The sequence below is a fragment of the Cupressus sempervirens genome, chromosome 2, assembly GCF_028749045.1.
Source record: "Cupressus sempervirens isolate cs-2001-9-10 chromosome 2, ASM2874904v1, whole genome shotgun sequence".
Lineage (NCBI taxonomy): Eukaryota > Viridiplantae > Streptophyta > Pinopsida > Cupressales > Cupressaceae > Cupressus > Cupressus sempervirens.
In genome coordinates this window covers 326,594,470-326,616,146 of record NC_143119.1, presented here as the reverse complement: position 1 = coordinate 326,616,146, position 21,677 = coordinate 326,594,470, and the positions used below count along the sequence as shown (strand labels likewise).

At 35.7% G+C, this 21,677-nt stretch overlaps 1 protein-coding gene across 1 annotated transcript; it reads left to right on the top strand.

The window, feature by feature from the left end:
* Positions 1-2,785: 2,785 nt before the first annotated feature.
* Positions 2,786-6,673, top strand: LOC149572424 (disease resistance protein At4g27190-like). The gene is given in 2 exon segments (XM_089815836.1): positions 2,786-4,915; positions 6,626-6,673. Coding segments are annotated over 2 exon segments (2,178 nt in total).
* The last annotated feature ends 15,004 nt before the right edge of the window (positions 6,674-21,677 follow it).

Here is a 21,677-nt window from a genome sequence, read left to right as displayed (position 1 = left end):
AATCTAAGAATCTTCCTTTGTTTTTATGGGTTGAAGCTATTAATATTGCATCTCATGTTTTGAATAGATCTCCCACAAATGTTTTGCAAAACATTACTCCTGAAGAAGCTTGGAGTGGAAGAAAACCTAATGTTAAGTATTTTAGAGTGTTTGGATGTGAAGCCTATGCCCATGTACCAGATGAGATTAGAGAAAAGAAATTTGATAAGAAAAGCATTAAGTGCATCTTTGTGGGGTATGATGACCAAAGGAAAGGATATAGGTTGTATGATCCTAGTGTAGAAGATGTGTTTACAAGTAGGGATGTCAAGTTTAATGAGGGGTTTGATGATATGCCAATATCCACTCCTATTCCACACGTGACCATTAAGAATCATGAAGATCCTAATGATTTTGAAACTGGTGAAAGTTCTAAGGAACCCTTTGACATGGATGAAGAATCTAGTCCTTCCCCAAAGACCAAGAGTATTCAAGAAATTTATCAAAGGACTCATCAAATTAATTATGCTTTAATGACCACCATAATGAAAACTAATGATCCTCAAACATATGAAGAGGCCAAAGGAAAACATGAATGGGAAGAAGCTATGAAAAATGAGTATGATTCTTTGATAAAGAACAACACTTGGGAAATGGTAGAGTTACCAAAAGGTAAGAATGTGGTTAACAATAAGTGGGTTTATAAGACCAAGTTCAAGTCAGATGGGAGTATTGAAAAACATAAGGCAAGACTTGTAGCCAAAGGGTATTCACAAAAAGAAGGGATTGATTACACAGAAACTTTTGCCCTAGTAGCAAAGATTAGTACTGTTAGAGTTATTATAGCATTAGCAACTCATTTTAAGTGGCCTTTACACCAAATGGATGTTAAAAATGCATTTTTGAATGGTGAAATTGATGAAGAGATTTATATGACTCAGCCACAAGGATTTGAAATACAAGGGAAAGAACATTTGGTTTGCAAATTAAGGAAGTCTTTATATGGTCTCAAACAGGCTCCAAGGGCTTGGTATGCTAAAATTGATGAATATTTTCAAATTCCAGGCTTCCATAATAGTCCTCATGATCCAAATTTGTATGTGAAGGAATTTGCTAGTGGTGATATCATAATCATTGTTCTTTATGTTGATGATCTTATTATCACAGGACATAGGATGGATAAAATTAATAACATAAAGTTAAGCTTGCAAAATACATTTGAGATGACAAATAGATTGGTTTTCTACACTATTTTCTTGGTATACAAGTATGGCAAAAAGATGATGGATTTTATCTTTCTCAAACTAAGTATGCCCTAGACATATTGAAGAGGTTTCAAATGATAGATTGTAAAAGTGTATCTACTCCAATTGCTTCGGGGTTGAAATTAAGCAAGGACATGGAAGGTGAAGATGTTGATCCTACCTTATATAGGCAATTGGTTGGTAGTCTTGTATATTTAACACACACTCGTCCTGATATTTCTTTTGCAGTTAGTGTGGTTTCCAGATTTTTGAGCTCACCTAAAGTCCCACATTGGATAGCTGCTAAAAGAATACTAAGATATGTGAAAGGGACTTTAACGATGGGCATATATTATTCATTTCATGGAGATATTTCACTTATTGGCTATTTAGATTCTGATTGGGCAGGATGCATGGATGATCGTAAGTCCACTACAGGTTATGTTGTCTATCTTGGTGCAGGTCTCGTTTCTTGGTGCAGTAAAAAGCAATCTACCATAGCTCTATCCACTACAGAACCTGAATATACTGCGGCAAACAAAGCAGCAAAAGAAATCACTTGGCTACGAGCTATTCTATCAGTTCTTAAGCAACATCATGCAAGGCCTTCTCTACTTCTTTGTGACAATCAAAGTGCCATATCATTGTCTAAGAATCCCGTGTTCCATGCTCGCACCAAACATATTGAAGTTTATCATCATTATATCAGGCATCTCCTCCAACAACAGGTGATTCATCTTCAATATTGCAAGACAAAGGACCAGATTGCTGATTTATTCACCAAGGCTTTAAGTGAAGCCAAGTTTGTATCTCTTCGACATCTTTTGGGCTTAAGAGCAGTGACATAATTGTCTCATGGTTGTCATTCAGGGGGGATTCTTATGAATTCCAACCATTGTATTTAAGAGATAATAGATTGTAAATGGGTACCTAACAAGGCTTTAGGCCGGGACCCATCATATGTAGATTATGGGGGGATATTTACATAGTAGATATCTAGTATAGCTATTGTAATTAATTTAGGGGGGATGTCAACATAAATTAATTACACCGCACAGTATGGTCGGCACCGACCAAGATGTTTCTAGAGGCGGCCATCCTTCCAATTGCCAACTACTCTCATTAAAAACATTACCAAACTCTTCTTTAGAATGCTCTGTACATTCAGCTATAAATAGACTGGCTGGGCCTAGAGTTTTTCAGCGCTAAAGTTTGGATTGATATGTTGTGGCTCATTTCCTGAGTTTTTTTCTAGTGTGTCAATCTCTCTGTTTTTGTTCACTCTCCACGCGCTCCAGAATATAACGATAAAATTAGAAGCTGTGCCAAATTGGAATGGCAAGCATCTGTGGAAACAACGTGAAAGGAAGAAACTGGGCCATCTTTAGACCCCCACAGCACGCCATGCTCGAGATATCTTCGCCAATACAAGGAGAAAGAGATTAAAGAGATCCTCGTCCAAAAACACTTATAAAAACCTGTGCACTTATCGATTGCTTCCGTGAGCCCACTATCTTGACTGTATTATTTATTTTTCCTAGGACTCTATTTGCGTTGGCCAAATGGAAATCGTCAGTGGACTAGCGAGCGAGGGTATAAAGAGTTTCTTGAAAACAATGGTGAGTGAGATTAAGCACCTAACCAGGGTACCCGAGGATGCCAAAAGCCTCGCCGAGGAGATACGTCGCGTGAAGGGCATAGCCGATCATATTAACACTCAGTTGAGCGGGAAAGGTCGGCAACCTGTACCAGTCGTGAGGAATTGGCTCAACACACAAGAGCAAATCGTCAAATCTGCTGAAGAAGTGCTTCTGCAGTACGATCAAAGCAAGGACCGTCGCTTGTGTGGGTGCTGCTCTCACTGCCTCCATGTCCCCAAAAATAGTCATAAGATCCGTAATTGTATAGAGGAGATGGATAAGCTTCCGAAGAGGAAAGAATCCGATTTTCCTAAAAATGGAGAGCTTGGAGAAACTCCGGGGGCGCTGACACAGCCGATGGAGAACGAGCTGGTTGGCAAATATGTTCACGAGAAGCTGTCTGAGCTGGAGACATGGCTGCTGGAAGATGACTCTGTTCGTGTCGTTGGCGTCTACGGAATGCCCGGCGTGGCGAAGACGTCACTGCTCAAACAGATCAACAACAATGAAAAGGTAGTTGATTTCTTTAAGCTTGTCATTTGGGTTACTGTGTCCAAAGACTTCAATATATCTGACCTCTAGAGACGGATTTGTGAGAGAATCGAATTGCCTTGGCGATCCGGTTGGAGCATCGACGAGGCGGCAGGGGCGTTGCATTCGGTTTTCAAGGAGAGGCGACTGTTGCTCATTTTGGACGATGTGTGGAAAAGGGTGGATGTTTCCAATTTGGGAATTACTCTTTCCGAGAATAAAGCAAAGGTCTTGCTGACTTCCAGGGATAGGAATGTGTGCAAGAGCATGAAAGCAGACAGGATGATCGAAATGAAGCATCTGCCGGAGGAAGAAGGTTGGGAGCTTTTCTGCAGAGGAGCCTTTGCAGCTGGCGAGGATCAGCAAATGGACAGTGAGACTGAGTCCTCGGCAAAAGGCATCGCAAAGGAGTGCAAAGGGCATCCCCTCGCCATTAAAACCCTTGCTCGAACAGTGCCGCACCTTCACGGCAGTTCCGCTTCTGATTGGGAATATGTTCTCCAGGAACTCAAGGCGATCGATCCCCACTTCTATCGCATTCATGAAGAGATTCTGAGGGACTTATTCAAGCCATTGAAGCACAGCTACGACGCTCTGGAAACAGATGAGCTCAAGATTTGTTTCCTGTACTTGGCCGCTTATAGAGAAGCAGAGGAAATCGATGCAGATGAGTTGATTCAATTGTGGTTGGCAGAGGGCCTGGTGAAAAGCAGAGAGCAGGCTCGCCATAGTATTCTCAGGATCTTGGAGAGCCGATGTTTAGTTGAGATTGAGGTTAGAGAGGAAAATGGTCTCGAAATTCGGAAATTGAGAATACACGATGTGCTGAGAGATATGGCAGTACACGTCGCTGAGGTCGAGCAGAGTGCCCTGTTCCGTGCAGGGCAGAGTTTAGCAGAGTTTCCAAAGATTGCAAATGCAGCAACGGTGAGGATATCACTGATGCATAACCAAATCAGATCTCTCCCAGAAACTTTTGATTGCGAGAACCTGGTGACTCTGTTGCTGAGGTGGAACACATTTGAGGTGGTTCCGGAGGGGTTTCTGGAGAAGCTGAATATGTTGAAGGTGCTCGATCTAAGCAACACGCCCGTCAAATTCTTGCCAAGGACCATTGACGGAATGAAGAATGTCGTCTATCTCCAGCTTTCAAATACCCAGATCAAGGTAATCCCTCATCGAATATATGAGTTGGGTTCAGTGCAGTTTCTAGATCTGTCTTTCTCCCCTCTGAAGAGTATTCCGTCCATGATAAACAAGATGAAAAGTCTCCGAATTCTCAAGCTAGCTCACTGTCGTGATTTGGGATTCGTTTCGTCAGACATATCAAAGCTCAGTGCTCTGGAAGAGCTCGACATGTGGCAGTCCGCGACAGCGTTTGCATATTCAGGGGAGGAGAGAAAAGGAGGGGAATTGTGGGAGGCTTTCTTGCACGACGTATGCAAACTGCACCGTCTGAAGCGTCTGCGTGTATCCTTAAAATCCCCAATTGAGGAAGGAACACTGGGGAATCTGGTGGAGCTATTACTACAATTCCTTGATCGCGGGGTAAGTGTTGTACTTTGAAAATGTCTGTTAGTTCGATTATATGTCTGCTCTGTTTCTAAACACTTCAGCTGCTATGGAGTTAAACTCCGAGTTGGAATTTCCTTTATATAAATGAGTCTAATACCGTGTATTATACAAAATATTATTTGAGTATTTTTATTATTCTATTTAATTTATAATTTATGTTTGAGTTTTTATATTGATTTTTCATTAATTTAATTTTATTTATTTATAAATTAATGATTATTGAATATATTTAATTTTTTAGTTGGGGTGAGATTATATTTTATTTAGCTGGTAAGCTTTGTAAAAATTAATTTTCTTGATAGACCATTATTTTTCTTTTCTACTTATGAAAATAGCTATGCTTGTATATTCTTTATGTTTTAAAAAACTTACCAAATAAATCTCAAATCTAAAATTGAAAGTTAATTTTTTTGTTTCTCATCCTTATTTTGTAAAAAAAAAATAGCAAGTTATCTTAATTTTTTCTCTTCCAAACACAAATTTATTAAACAACTTTTTATAGACTTCTTCAGATTATACACACCTGAATCAAGAAGCAACATTTTAAATCTCATCGTGTCAAATAACATTTCTATAATGATAGCATTTTGTGGTTTCTAGGCTTTTATATTGGTATATTTATAAGGGTTATTTATGATGGTAATATTTTGTTCTTTCTAGGTTTTGCAATGTTTGAAGGGTAGTAATGGTAGTATTTGAAAGTATAATTTATGTTCTAGATACATGAGATTCTTTTGCATCCTACAATTTTGAATCCTAGAATAACACATTGAATTTTAATTAGGACTGTAATAATTTTATAATAACCACATTTTTGTGGTTTATATGTTTATATGAGCATGGTGGCATTGAACTTTTGAACATTAATGTTTTGAATGGCATGGTTATTAAACATTTGATTATGAGCGGCTAATATGACTTTGCTGGAAACTTAATCACAAATATTTTCTTAGAGCTTATAAAGTCAGCTTGTCTCGCTAATGAACCCAAATTCTAGTTCTCATGGCTGCTACCAATTCTAAATTCAACTTTTTAAGCTACAGAAGGTTTAATTGTTAACTTTTCTTACTATCCATACTTATGATCTAATCTAGTTATATGGGTATATTGCCTAGTTGTATGGGTATCATGTTATTCTGATAATAATAAAGCAATGGTTGATTCTTGCAAAAGTCGAAAGGATCATGTTGTCTCTCTTCATAAATGTGAGTTCTACTTTCATTTAGGAGAATTTTATGTCTTTAATCACTATTTTTTAAAGAAACTAAATTATTCTAATGGCAAGGGATGACATCAATTGTTGGGTGTTATTGTATTTGTTTGTTTAGTCTTAGAGATATATTTTTATGCACTATGCCAGATTTGTTGATCTTGATGTTTCAACTAATGCTTTTAAATCCATCTTGAGTTGATTGTGATGGATTATGTCCCAAGAAGATAATCTCATTTATATTCAATGTGCAGTAGTTTTAAATAGTAATATTTGATTAATAACTATAGGGGAGACATTCTTTTTTAAATATAACATGGTTTTAATTTATTTCTGGTGAATAATGGGAGATAATGAATTTAACGCTTCATGATTGATCAAATTAATTAGATGTATTTCAAATTAAAGGGTTCATCTAATTTGGTCTGATGCATAATGATATTTTTTTGCAACAAGTTTGGTTAGAATGCCAAAATGATGCTAGAGCCATGTGAAAGCTCTCCTATTACTAACTTTTCTAATCTACCATGTTGTATGTCAGTTGTGTTTATTAATTCTTCAATATATATATTTTTTATTCATGTCAACAAGCAGTGAAAATAATTCCTTCGAATAAATCAAAAAATGAAAAGAAAAGATTTGTCAAAATTATAATTTAATGAAGAAAATATTATGTTACACTTAGCTCATTTTGAAAAAAAAAATTATAGCTAGAAATATTAAGGCTAAGATTGTAGGGAAAAAGTTCAAAGGCTCTCAAAGCCATGATTTTATTAGAGTGGAATGATTTTTAAATGATTTCAACATAATTAAATTGGTTTAATAGTTTTTCTTTTGAATTTTGCAAGAAATATGTTAATGGCAATTTTTCAAAAATCTAGATTATTCAATTATCGTGGTATATTGTATTCACTTGTGCACAATTAGTTACTTATTTTGCACCAGTCATAACCAAAAAAATTTATTTGACATACTTCTAAATTTATTAAGTTTATTGATGAATTTTATATATTACACTAAATATTTATCTCAAATATGATTGGTTTAATTGGTTTGGTCTTAGAGGACCTCTTTTTAGGAGGTTTGTTAATATTATATTTTATTCCCCAAGATTTTAGGGATCACATTCCAAAAATTAATCATTTAATATAAATAAGATTATATTGAGAATAATAACTTTTTTTAAATTGTACTAAATGACATTAATTAATTTAGCAACTTACTATAAGTAAATTAAATATTGATAATATTATGATTTTATTGGTTTTATTATTATTTGATCATAATATATTTTAGTCTAGATCTAGTTTATTATTATTTTCTTCTGTAATATATAATAACTTGTTATGTTTATCTATGATGATATATTATTTTTAACCTATGATGATATTGTTAGCATGAATGTTAGTAATGCTCTTTTGGGGGAGTATCCAAAGCATTGGAGAGTTTGTTAGCATGATTGACATGTTGCATTCATGACTATGTTTGTCATTGATGTCAACATAGTATTGTTTTTGTAAAGACTAGCAGAGTAGAAAATAGAGAACAAGGTTGTACGAACTATGTAGTAAAAATGAGGTTCAGTGCAGTTGAGGATACGTTTTGCATTGTGTCTTGATGAAGTGGACAAGTGCACATGCATAGAGGTGAAGACATGTGAGAGTTATTCAAGAATTACATAAGACAATGTGTAGATAGAGTATCTAAGAAGTAGTTTCTGATGATTGCATTGTATCTCTTAACAAGGATAGAATCATGATAAGAAAAGTCAGACAATCACAATAGATAGCCTGATGATAACATCACTAAGTGCATGAGATTAGATATCACACATGAAAAATATGTGAGAAGTTGTATTCACTATGAGCCAAGAGTGATTTGTAATTGTGAAAGGATGTAATAAATTGTAATATCCTAATTAGGTCCTATTATAATTAATTGGGCAAGACTCAAAGAAAACTCAAAAATTATTTTGAGGATATAGTACAAAGGAAGGTTATTTTCCTTGTGATGAAGTGTGTGGATTTATGTGTGCAAGAGAAATGAGTGACCATGCAAGGGTGAATTAAGCAAGTGATATGTGAAGTTGGTAAATGTGTGTATGTCATTAGAGGGATCACTGTGATCTGAGTTCAAAGATCTGGTATTGAGATCGAAAGAGGCTTGGTCCAATCAAGAGGAAAGAGAAGGAGTTTGAGTTATTTCATTTCTATTATTCATCAAGGAATAATATAGAGATCATTTGGAAAGTGAGTTTAGTAATCTTTCCCCTAAAGTTGTTTGGATAGTGGGTCCATCTAATTTCTACAACTCCTAAACAGGTTGGAATCTCCTAACAGAGATTCAAAGTCTCCTAACAAGGACTGATATGTACTAAATGTATTTTGTTGGCTCCTAATAGAGTCCATCCTCTTACAAGGAACATTAAATATTAGAACATCATTTTGTGGGTACCATCCCTAGTTGGGTTTTCCCTTTGATCAAGCATTTCCCTAGTTAACATATCTGGTGTTATTGTATATATGTATCTTCTTATGGGCGTTGATTATATTGTTCACATGCTTAAGGCTTAATAAGGATGATAAAGTTATATTGATTAGATAATTGATTCCCCCACCCTTTCAGCTATCTTGGTGGGCTTTACTTTCTAACAATTGGTATCAAAGCATTAGATCCTTGAAGGAAAATATTAATATCTTAAGGAGATCAATGGCAGGTCATTTTAGAAATGAAATTCCTAAGTTTGATGGAGTTAACTATGATAGCTGGAAAGAGAAGAGGAAGACTCATTCACTATGTATGGGTCTAGCATATTGGCTGGTGACAAAGAATGGAAAAAAGATTTTGGAAAAAAAAAAACTTGAAGAATGAAATGAAGTTGAAAGATATATATTTATGAGCAATATAATTTCTAGAGAATCATTATAGTCATCTCTTCCTAAAAATGAACATAATCAGGTAAAATCCTTAGAAACATCTCATAAAATTTGGACAGCAAGTTAGAATCTACCTTTGAAGGTGATGTGCTTGCTAAGAGAATCAAATTACAAAATTGGATATGTTTGTTTCAAGATGCTAAGATGATAGAAGATGATTCTATAAGAAGCTATATTGCTAGAATATCAAAAATTATTGCAAAAATCAAGTATTGCAATGGATCTAAAGAAGAAGATGGTATTATATGGAAGATCTTTAAAACTTTGACACCACCATTTGAGTAGATAGCACAAATTATTGAGCAAGTGATACCTTGCACTGAAAATTTTACTAGAAACAATCTTCTTAGAAGATTGGAAGTAGCAAAAGTGAGCTTGAAGCAATCTAGAGGTTTTTCTAGAGATTAAACTACTTTTAGTTCATTAAGTGTTCACCCTTCCTTGTCAAGAAGTGCAAGGACTAGTGGAGACTATACTAGTAGAAGCAGATCAAGAACTAAGGAGGATAGAAGAATTGAAGAAGGAATTTCCTTGCTTTTAAGGAGAGAACCATATGGTAAGAAAATCTTTGAATTTATCTACTTGACCTCATTAGGAAACCTCAAACCATACGGTTTCAAACACTATCTGCTACTTAGCCTATCTTATTAGTATGTTGTCATCAATGACAAACATAGTCATGAATGCAACACATAGTCATGCTTTCAATCTCTCTAATGCTCAAAAGTTCTAGTGGAAATATCCCTACCACTTGTACTCTTTTTGTCATCCATATTGTTTTCCCAATCTTCACCAATATCTGTACATAGAGTAAAGTCATTTGATCTATCATACCACAACCCAAAATTAGGTGTGCCCTTCAAATATTTGAATATTATTTTTACTACTACATAATGTGATTCCTTAGGATCAGTTTGAAATCTTGCCACTATTCCAAATGTATTGTCTATATCTAGTCTTGTGTGAGTGCAATATTGTAAACCACCAATCATAAATTTGTACTTCTCCTACTCAACAATAGGTGGATCATCTTTGTTAGATTGGTGCACATAGAGTAAAGTCATTTGATCTATCATATCACAACCCAAAATTAGGTGTACCCTTGCAATATTTGAATATTCTTTTTACTGCTACATAATGTGATTCCTTAGAATCGTATTGAAATCTTGCCACTATTCAAAATGTATTGTCCATATCTGGTCTTGTGTGAGTCCAATATTGTAAACCATCAATCATAGATTTATACTTCTCCTACTCAACAATAGGTGGATCATCTTTGCTAGATAACTTATGAACAGTTACCATAGGTGTACCAATAGGATTACAACTTTCCAAACCAAATATCTTCAACAAGTCTTTCAAATACTTGGTCTATGATACAAAAATACCATCACTATTTTGTACAATCTGCAAACCCAAGAAATACTTCATCTCACCAATCATGATCATCTCAAATTCATTCTTGATTTCATTAGCAAATTTATCACTTTTTTCATTGTTACCTTCAAAGGTTATATCATTTATAAATATCACAACAATCTATAAATCACTCTCAATTTATTTCAAATACAGATTACTATCTGCAATACCTTTAGCAAATCCCAATTTTGTCAAATAGTTATCCAACCTCGTATACCAAGTTCTAGGTGCTTTCCTTAATACCTACAATTCTTTCTTTAACTTGTATATCATATCTCCTTATTTTATCAAAGGAAATCCTTTAGGCTTCTCAATGTAGACCTCTTCTTCAAGTTCTCCATTCAGAAATCCTAACTTCACATCCCTCTAATATATTTTGATTTTCTTATTAGTTGCATAAGCCAATAATTTTCTTATTCAATTTTAGCACTAGGTGCAAATGTCTCTTCATAGTCTATGCCTTTTTGTTGGGAGTATCCTTTCCATACAAATCTTAACTTATATCACACAACTTCACCTTGTTCATTCATCTTGTTTCTGAAACCCCATTTAGTTCCTATATCATTTATATCCTTAGGTCTAGGAATTAATTTCCATGTGTCATTTTTCATAATCTAAACTAATTCTTCCTTCATTTCTTGAATCTAGTTATCATATTTATAGGTCTCATTAGTACTTTTAGGCTCAACTTAAAAAATCAAACACAATTCTTCATGTACCTTTTTTCTTTTCATAAATCCTCTATCTTTTCTTTGAATAATCTAATCATTAGGGTAATTCTTTGTCAAATTCTTGTTTGTTGTCACTATCTCAACTCTTATTTTTTCTCTAGCCTCAACACTTGGTTCCTCACTTAGTTCCATAAAATGGATCTCATTCTGCAAGTAATTGTTAATTTCACAAAACAACTCAATATTTTCTTGATTAGGCTTATGATTATATTTTTTCATATGAATTGTAATAAAGTACTATTTCCTAAATTCAAACTTCTCATCCACTTTAACATTTGTGCTCTCAATAATAGTCTTAGTTCTTTTATTAAAACATCTATAAGCTTTTCTTTTCAATGAATAACCAAGGAACATACCTTCATTACTTCTTGCATCAAACTTACCAATGTCACCATCTCTCTTGATATATCATTTACCACAAAAAAATTTAAGTACTTTAATGATGGTGCATGTCAAAACCATAATTCATAAGTATTGCCTGTACCTTTTATGATTTGCACTCTATTCATTGTATGTACTATTGCATTTATTGCTTCTCTCTAGAATGTCTTTGATAGATAATTTTCAAATATCATATCTCTTGTTACTTCTATTACATACATGTTTCTTCTCTCATCTATACTCTTTTGCTCAAGTCTTTAAGGGGATGAAAGATGTCTCTCAATACCATTTACTTCACAAAAAGTTTTAAATTGATTTGAAGTAAATTCTCCACCTCTATTAGATCTTAAACATTTAATATTCAATCCAGGTTCATTCTCAACTTATTTATTGAACAACTTAAACTTCTCAATGTTGAAATCTAATTGAAAAGATCATTGTCGAGAAAGAGAAATTTTTGAAGAAGAATGTTTTCGATCATTATTTTGTCACTAATGTCAAACCTGCTATTTGTTGGAGAGACAATTACTTATAAGATCCAAGTACTATCACTTAGTTGATTAATGAGGAGGATTTAATCAATAAGATGTAACAACAACACCTTAGGGAAAGGTTGAGTTATGATTATGTAATGAAGTACAAGGATTAGTTAAGACAATGGTGAAATAATGTATTGATAATATACTTCAAAACACAAAGGTTGGCTACACTTAGAAACTTTAGAAGAACAGGTTATACTAAGATTGTCTCCAAAGATTGACCAAAGTTGATAGTGGGTGCCGATCAAAGCTAGTTCATGTCGAGCAGAATATCAAGTAGTGTCGAGTAAAAGAAAATTCTAGTGTGTGTTGAGTAACATAGTTGGTATCGAGCAAAATGCAATAGGTGTTGAGCATCAGTAAAATGTAGTTGATGCCGACTGAAAATGTAATAGGTGTTGAGCAACATAGTATGTGTCAAGCATCAAAAGATTAATAGTGTCGAGCTGCTACATTATTTAAAAAGTCAAAGATTCACCAAATCTAAGCTGACAAGTTTGTTAACTTGAATTTTGTGAACCAGGTGGAAGATAAGGATGATGAGCTAGTGGTACAGAATTTGAGATTAACCATTTTTAGGCAATTACAAGTGGATTCTACATGAAGTTTCTAAAAGAAATAATATAAGGGGTAGATACATTGTATCCTACCTAATCCATTCAAACCCTAATTCAAACGAGGGAAAATAGAGTAGGAAAAGTATTCTAAATTCCTACTTAAGGAGTTACAGGTCATGAAGAAAGGTAGTTGGTTGGAGTGTGTGGTGGTAAGAAGAAATCATTGAGAAGAGAGAATAGAGTACAAAGACTCTACTTCATCAAGTGACCATAGGAGTGACTATATTGGCACAACAAGCAAGAGGGCTTAAGGAGATAGAAGCTTGAAGAGAGAACAAGTTGTCAAAGCTACAGAGCCTGAAAGCCAAGCAAAATTATGAACTGAATTGAGATCTAAAATCTGCAAGATATGTTGTAAGTTGTATCAAATCAAAAGCCCTTATTGTTACTCTCTAACAATTGTATCAGTCAGGGAAAAATACTTTGGTTTAAGGTTAACTTAATAGACATTTTAACAAGGTGGCATTCCATGTGAATGACCTAAAGTCCTTTAACCAGGCTCACTTCTAATAGGGTGATTGAAATCCCTTAACTGGGTTTTTCCCAAATTTGGTTTCCACATAAATCATTATGTTATGTGTGTTAATCTTTCATGTCTTACGATTACATGTTGATTTATTAGTACCTTTCTAGTTAGAATGTTTAGCTTGGATGCATGAATAGTTAAATGGGTTCACTAAGCTTAGAAAACAAAAGGTTTTATTGGGACATCCAAACCTTGATTAAACTGATTCAATTATTCTAAAAAAAATCTAACAATTGCTATCAAAGCCATTTGCTGATTGAACTAGTTTGAAGGTACTAGAGGCATAAATATCAAGATGTCTAAGGGAGAAGTGCCCAAGCTCAACAGAGACAACTTCCCTGCATGGTAAAGTCTAATGAGATTTCATCTAGGAGGAATAGGTGACCATGGACAGTCTTCAATCATAGTAGAACATGTTGATCCAATTGGTGTGCCCACTATTGAAGATATGAAGAAAAAGGAGCACAATAAGGAAATGTTGGAGATTTCCTCTACTCTCAACTATGTTGAATTCGATGACATCAAGGGATGCAAAACTTCTTACAAGATGTGGGAAAGCCTGCAGACCATCTATGGAGGAGATAAGAATGTATAAAGAGCCAAGTCAGAGAGCCTCAGAGGAAAGTTTGACAACATGAAAATGGAGGAAGGTGAGAACATTGCTTAGTATGTTGCTAGAATAAAAGAAGTAGTGAGTGCTATAAAAGGTGCAACCATTCATATTGAAGATGACATTGTTCTAGAAGAAAAGTCTTAAGAATATTATTACCTATCTATTCCATTAGAGTATCTGCTATATACAAATTGAGATGCATTAGAAGGAACAATCTAACTCTTAAAGGACTAGTTGGAAGACTCACTGCATTTCAGCTATCCAATTTTGACAACTACAAGGTAGAAAGTATTTAATTTTCTTTCAAGGCCAAGTTGTTGCTAAAAGATTTTGATGAGAAGAAGCAATGGAAGAACAAGAGGAGAAAACATGTGTCCAGTGACAATGACACTGATGAAGAGGATGTCAATCAACTAGAAGCATTGTTGGCGAGAAGATTTCATAGAGGAAAGGGAAAATTTAAAGGTGAGATGCCTATCATCTATTTTAATTGCAATGAATTTGGACATATTGCTACTAGGTGTCCAAAAAAGAGAAATTACAAAGGAAATGAAAAATGGAAATGCAAAAGAAATGAAGACAGCAAAGAGTACAAAGACAAAGGCAAAAAGTGTTACATTGCAGAAGAAGATGATTCAGATGAAAATGATGATGAGGTAGTCTATGTTGCAATGAAGGATGAGTTTGATGAAGATGAGGCAACACTGGTAACCTGTGTGAATGAAATGTCCCTTTTCTGATTTTGTATGATATTTCCAACCTCTAATCATATTTTCAAGATCAAACAACTAATATCACAAAGATCCACCAAATTTCTCAAGAAACCCCAAATCGGGTATGCCAGAAATTGTGCCAAAAGCTTCACAGCTTCACCTATTATTAATAAATCTGAAAGTGGACATTTTTATAGAAATTTCAGCAGCATAAAATCCTACAAAAATAAATTTACAGATCCATATAGCCTTTACACAACAGTTCTCAAATGTAGGACAAAAACTATGCTCATCGGGCTCCCAAAATTAACACAAAAATGCCCGAAAACACCACAAAAACACTAATAATATATCTCAGAAGTTGAATCACATCCCAATAAATATATTCAGCTCTATTTTAACACCTTAAAGTCTGAAATACAGCAGCAACCCAAACTGATATGAAATAATCAACTGAAAACACCAAACTCATACAAAAAACACACCCGAAAACCCACAAATCTGCACTGTTCAGCACAAAGGCAAACTCTGTATGAGCATGCACATGGAATGGCTTCAAACTCCCATCCTTAGCCTTCTTGGAAACCTAAAAACTCCCATTCTTGGGTCTCCTTCTCCACAGGTTTGGCAACCTCTGAAGAATAACAAGAAATGAGCAAAATCAAGTTCTCCAATCAGCACAAAATGCCTCCAAACCCCTTAAAAGAGGGCATAATTGTAACTCACGTCCAAGAGAGGTTAATGAAACATATTTTAATAATAATTTTCATTTATTAGTCCAACGATTTCCAAAGATTAACCCCCTTTTTCTGAAACTTCACTTTCTTGGGCCTGCCTGCCTTAGCAAAGATTATTATTTTTTAATTATTTGAAAAGGGGACATGACAAGTCCTCCCCTCCCAAACATTGCTTGTCCTCAAGCAACGGCTGAACAATAAACCAATCAATCCACCTGGATCCCAAATGTAGTCATGAACTATACTACTACCAATTAACACAGGCTCCTGCAATATCCTCTGCAATATGACCAAGAAGAATCCATAATCAAACTGACAATTATAGCTCAACCAAACTCCAAAATCACCACTACCACAGTCAAAAACCCATGAGACACAAACTCTTAGAACATTAGAACCTAAGTAAAGTGGACAAATCAAACTACCAACACAGTAAATACCATCAACGCATCCCACTGGCCTATACGGAATGTACAATCCAACTTTACAACAATGGTGAACGCTCTCGAATGAAACTGTACCAAGTATGGAGAATCCACACACTGTACAACTCCTGTAGTCAACACAACTCTACAAATCATCAGCCACTATCTCATAACCATAACTCCCATGCACTACTGATGGTGAAAAGTCATTACAAGATAAAGAGTAAGAAATGGAATCCAAGCCAAATTTTCCTGCCATCAACTCCTCAAAACAAGGATCAAATGCTAACTGATGTACATACCCTGCAATATAATGTTGATTAAAAAAACCAACCTCAGTCAACAGCTCACCATGAACAAGTGATACAACCCACTGTGACTGATCACTAGCTAAGTCAGGAGATGTCATAGCCAAAGGAGTAGAATCAATAACAACACCCACTGAAGCATCACTCCCAAACTCTTGCTCTAAGTCACATATTATCAAGCTGTCAACTGCAGAACCTATCACCATGTCATGCCCATCATAACTCTCATCTTGAGGCATCAAACTGTCCCATAACTGATGATAAGCACTAGGAACCAAAGTACATCTCTGTATCATCATCTCATCAACATGGTCATCAAAGGTAAATTGATGAGCGTACCTCACAGTGTAATGCCGATAGAATTCGCCAATCTCAGTCAGTGGCTCAGACTGTAATCTAGATGAAACTAACTACAATTGATCGTTAACCATCTTGGAAATGACTACTACCTTCGAAGATATCACCAAGGGAGTAGTATTACTAGCAGGAACCATGCCAACTGCCGACTCACCAACATCACACATGATCTTTGATACATCTCTAGTCTTCATGCTATCAGTACTAGAGGCCACCACCATGTTAGGCATACAACAATCTACTACAACACCCAACTCAACTGAACCTGACTCTAGTGGGAATGAACCTGATATGCCAATGTTAGTATCAAGGATGGATGCATCCCCATCTCCACTGTCTCTGACAATCTCGGCCATGGACATCCTCGGATCACCAAACACCACAGCTTGTGACTGTATAGAATCAGGTAAAGATTGTAGTTGCTCTAACTCCATGGTCACCTTAGCCAAATGAAACTGTGACTCCTTGAAAGACAACTGTGTACTCTCAAGAATCCCAGAAGTCACCTCAAGCTGCTCAGTAAGCTCACTCACCTCATCTTCCTTGGCCAACAATGCATCATATGCTGTACTGCCCCACTCCATAAGATAATCTCTGTCGGCTACCAACTACATATAATTCTATCTCAAAATCCAAATAGCCTCCCATAAAGAGTGGAACTCTGTCAAGGAAAGATAACTACCTCCCTGCTCATCACTAGTAGGAGAACCCCATCCATAAACTGCTAACAACTAACGAGCAACATCAAAATGCTGGCAAGTGATAGCAATGTCTCAGTCACTAACTCTCAACTGATTAGACACATGATGGCACTGGCTTGACTGTCTCCTACAAACCTCCTCTGATGCACTATCTAAAGGAGTATCCTCAAAGTTACTAGTCTCTAGAGTATTACCATCCATATCCTGTGAATCAAATCTAAAGCTCATATCAACATACGGAGTATCAAAAACATTAGCATTGCTATCCAACTCCTCTATACCCAAGGAAACTAAGTCTTCAAAACTACCCACTGCATCCTCCTGGATGTCATCAATGCCAATATGATCCTGGGACTCATCTATACACACTGCCAAATATGAAATATCATCAACACATTCCAGCAAGTATGGTCGACTAGATATATGAACAAAGCCCAACATCGATGTATAAAAATTAATACCAACATCAGACAAGATACTGGCACAAGAAAAGACAACACCATGTAATCTGCTAATCAAATCCATGATAGCACCCAAACAAACATTGCTGCCAAAAAGTGTTAAAGATCTCCAGTCAACTAAATCCCAAACGCCAATATAACAATCTCAAGTCCATATCCGTAAACTAGAATCAACTGGTAACTCAAGAAAACTCCTCACCTAAGTAATATGACCAATACCAACTAACTCCACATACCTGTCATGATGAGATAATGAAGTCACAATACTATCTTTGTTCACCTTCAGCTAGCTAGAAAAATCATGTGAAGTACTACCAGCCTCAACCTCATGTGATGAAGCATCTAACTGTGCCTGGTACTCTTTCTCAGCAAAGTCATGAATGCTCAATGTATGCTCATCTCTACCAGGTATCTCACCATCCTACACAACAACATCCTCATAATCATCATCTGAACCCACTACACTATAGTCACTGCCTGTTGTAACTATACCATCCTGAATACCTGTGGCATCACCCTTTGACGACCTGTAAACAATTGTATCAATTTGAGTATCAAGTTGACCATTACTATCAATCTATGTAATATCATTTCCCACCACCTCCTATGGTAGAGTAGAATCTGAGACCTCTACCTAGCTATTAGCTAGTTTCTCAAACTCCTCATGCAAGTTCTTGGGAGTTGTGTCATCTGTCCTGTGAGAAAATTTGCCAAATAGAAATCCAGTCAACTTATCCACCTTAGCTGGGTCGGACAACATGTCATTCATTATACGGTGGTGCTCAACCAACTGTTCAGACATGTCATGGCTTATTTTCCTAAGTTTATCTCGAATGTCTAAATAACCATCCTTTCTATTGTTTTGACTCTGGATATCAATTGTCCAAGATCGTGTCCTCTAAGACTCTGTACTATACTTGTCCATTTTGGATAAAGTAGAGTGTAACCCCAATAGGATATAACTTCTTCAAACACCAAGAACTAACATGCAAATGATTAGAAGTAGCATGCAACCATAGATTTTGACATGCAACTGATTAGAAGCAATATGAAACCACCAAATTCAGCAAGAACTAACATGAAAATGACTAGCTGTAGCATGCAACCATAAAATTTTTCATGCAGGTGATTAGAAGTAACATGCAATCATCAATTATGACATGCAAGATCTTGGTAGTTGTCAAAAATGCAAGATCTGGGTAGTTGTCAAAACTGACATGCAAGATCTGGGTAGTTGTCAAAACTGACATACAAGATCTGGGTAGTTGTCAAAACTGACATGCAAACTTCTACAACCACCAAATTCACCAAGAACTAACATGAAAATGATTAGAAGTAGCATGCAACCATAAATTTTGACATGCAGCTGATTAGAAGCAACATGCAACCATAAATTATGACATGCAAGATTTGGGTAGTTCTAAAAATTGAAATGCAAGATCTGGGTAGTTGTCAAAACTGACATGCAACTTCTACAAACCCTCAGGCTGGCAAGATCATGGCTTTGATAGCACTGAAATGTCCCTTTTTTGATTTTGTATTATATTTCCAAACTCTAATCAGATTTTCAAGATCAAACAACTAATATCACAAAGATCCACCAAATTTCTCAAGAAACCCCAAATCGGGTATGCTAGAAATTGTGCCAAAAGCTTCACAGCTTCACCTATTATTAATAAATATGAAAGAGGACATTTTTACAGAAATTTTAGCAGTATAACAGCCTACAAAATGACATTTTCAGATCCGTATAACCTTTACACAACAGTTCTCAAATGTAGGACAAAAACTATGCTCATCGGGCTCCCAAAATTAACACAAAAATGCCCGGAAACACCACAAAAACACTAATAATCTATCTCATAAGTTTAATCACGTTCCAATACATATATTCAGCTCTATTTTAACACCTTAAAGTCTGAAATAAAGCAGCAACCCAAACTGATATGAAATACTCAATTGAAAACACCAAACTCGTACAAAAAACACACCCGAAAACCCACAAATCTACACTGTTCAGCACAAAGGCAAACTCTGTATGAGCATGCACATGGAATGGCTTCAAACTCCCATCCTTTTCCTTCTTGGAAACCTGCAAACTCCCATTCTTGGGTCTCCCTAGAAACCTATAAACTCCCATTCTTGGGTCTCCTTCTCCACAGGTTTGGCAGTCTCTGAAGAATAACAAGAAATGAGCAAAATCAAGTTCTCCAATCAGCCCAAAATGCCTCCAAACCCCTTAAAAGAGGGCATAACCATAACTCACGTCCAAGAGAGGTTAATGAAACATATTTTAATAATAATTTTTTGATGACGGGCCACACCACCCGTACCAAAATATAAGAGAGATTGCTCGCTAAGAGCTTCTACAAGAAATTACATCCGAAGAGCTTCTACTTGAAGAGCTTGTCTTGAAGAGCTTCTATTTCTCCAACTTCCATTAGAAGAGCTTCCATTTCTCCAACTTCCATTAGAAGAGCTTCCATTCCTTGAACTTGATTACAAATGATAATAGGCCTTTCTTAAATAGGCACTTCTAACCCAAGACATTACAAACACAACCAATGTGGGATAAAAGGTAAATACAACTACCTTTAAATAAATATTAAATTCCCACCCAAATACAACTAAGCACCCAACAAATATTAAATACATGATTTAAGGATCTTTCCACAAACTTCTAAATTGCCACCTATACACCTCGATTAATGGAATGACAACTATTTTTATTATTTTTCTTTTTACGCCACCTATGCGCCTCGAAAATAGAAATCTCCTTTTCCTTTCTTTTCTCCTTTTTATTTTTTTATTATTTCTCCTCTAATTTTCGTCACTTTCTCTCTCCTCCACAATTTTTTTTTTTTTTTTTTTTTTCCCTTTTTTTTCCCTCTCTTTTTTTTTTTCTAATAATTTAATTTTTCCATGTAAGATGCTCCTGCATCAGACTCCCTTGGTAGATAGAAAAGTGTGTCCCACACTTTAACGCCAAAAGAAAGATATACAACCATCTTTATCTTCACCACAAGCTTCCACCTCAACAGGACAAGAAAACCAACATGCAAATCTTCCACATTTTTTTTTGCTGATGCATGATGCTCCTGCATCCGACTCCCTTGGTAGGAAAAATTTTGTGAATATGGATTCACAAAATGAAGTAGCCACTGTTGAAAGTTTTTTTTTCTTTTCCTCCAACACATAGCTGGAACAAGTATTCGATGCCGATATATTTCCTTCTTTCTTCTTTTCCAACACCTAGTTGGAACAACTATTTGCTGCTGAAAATACTCCTTCGCAATGAACTCTATCCAAGTATAACTCTCATCCTCATCCAATCTTGTTGAATTAATCACACCTGTAATAAACCCAGCAACACCATACCAATCTTCCTTTGCATACCACACATGACTAACAAGATCCTCATGCAAACCATCATCAATATCTTTTAAACTCATATCAAAGACAACATCCCATGATTCATAAGAATTTACCTGTTTGACATCTTCATTTTTGCTTGCCTCTTTTATGTCGTCAACAATGCACGTAACTACTCCACCTGCTTGATCTCCAACGAAGGCACTATATTCTTCCTCCATTGTTGCAATCTTCAAATCATCTTGCTCTATTTCAAGTTCATAAATCTTGCCATCTTCATGCTCTTCCTCTTGTCTTTCATCTTCTTCAACTTTAGGTTCGCAAATGATTTCCTCTTCATCAACTTGCTCTTCCACTGGATCATCTTTCTTTTCCACATGCAAGGAATTATCAACATCTCTTTTCTGGTGACATGCTCTTCTCTTCTGCAACTCAGCTTCTAATTCATTCACTTGCTTCTGCAAATCAACTAGCAATGATTGTTGATTTCTTGCTCTAAATTTCTCAAGTCGAGGAATCCTCAGAATCCATCCAATCACAAAAGTCATCTTCTTCTTTCTCTTCTCCATAATCAAGTCTTTAGAAGACAAATTTCATGCAACACAAGAACCTTGTGCAAAATGCCTCACAGTCGGCGATCTATCTACACAATCAAGAACTTC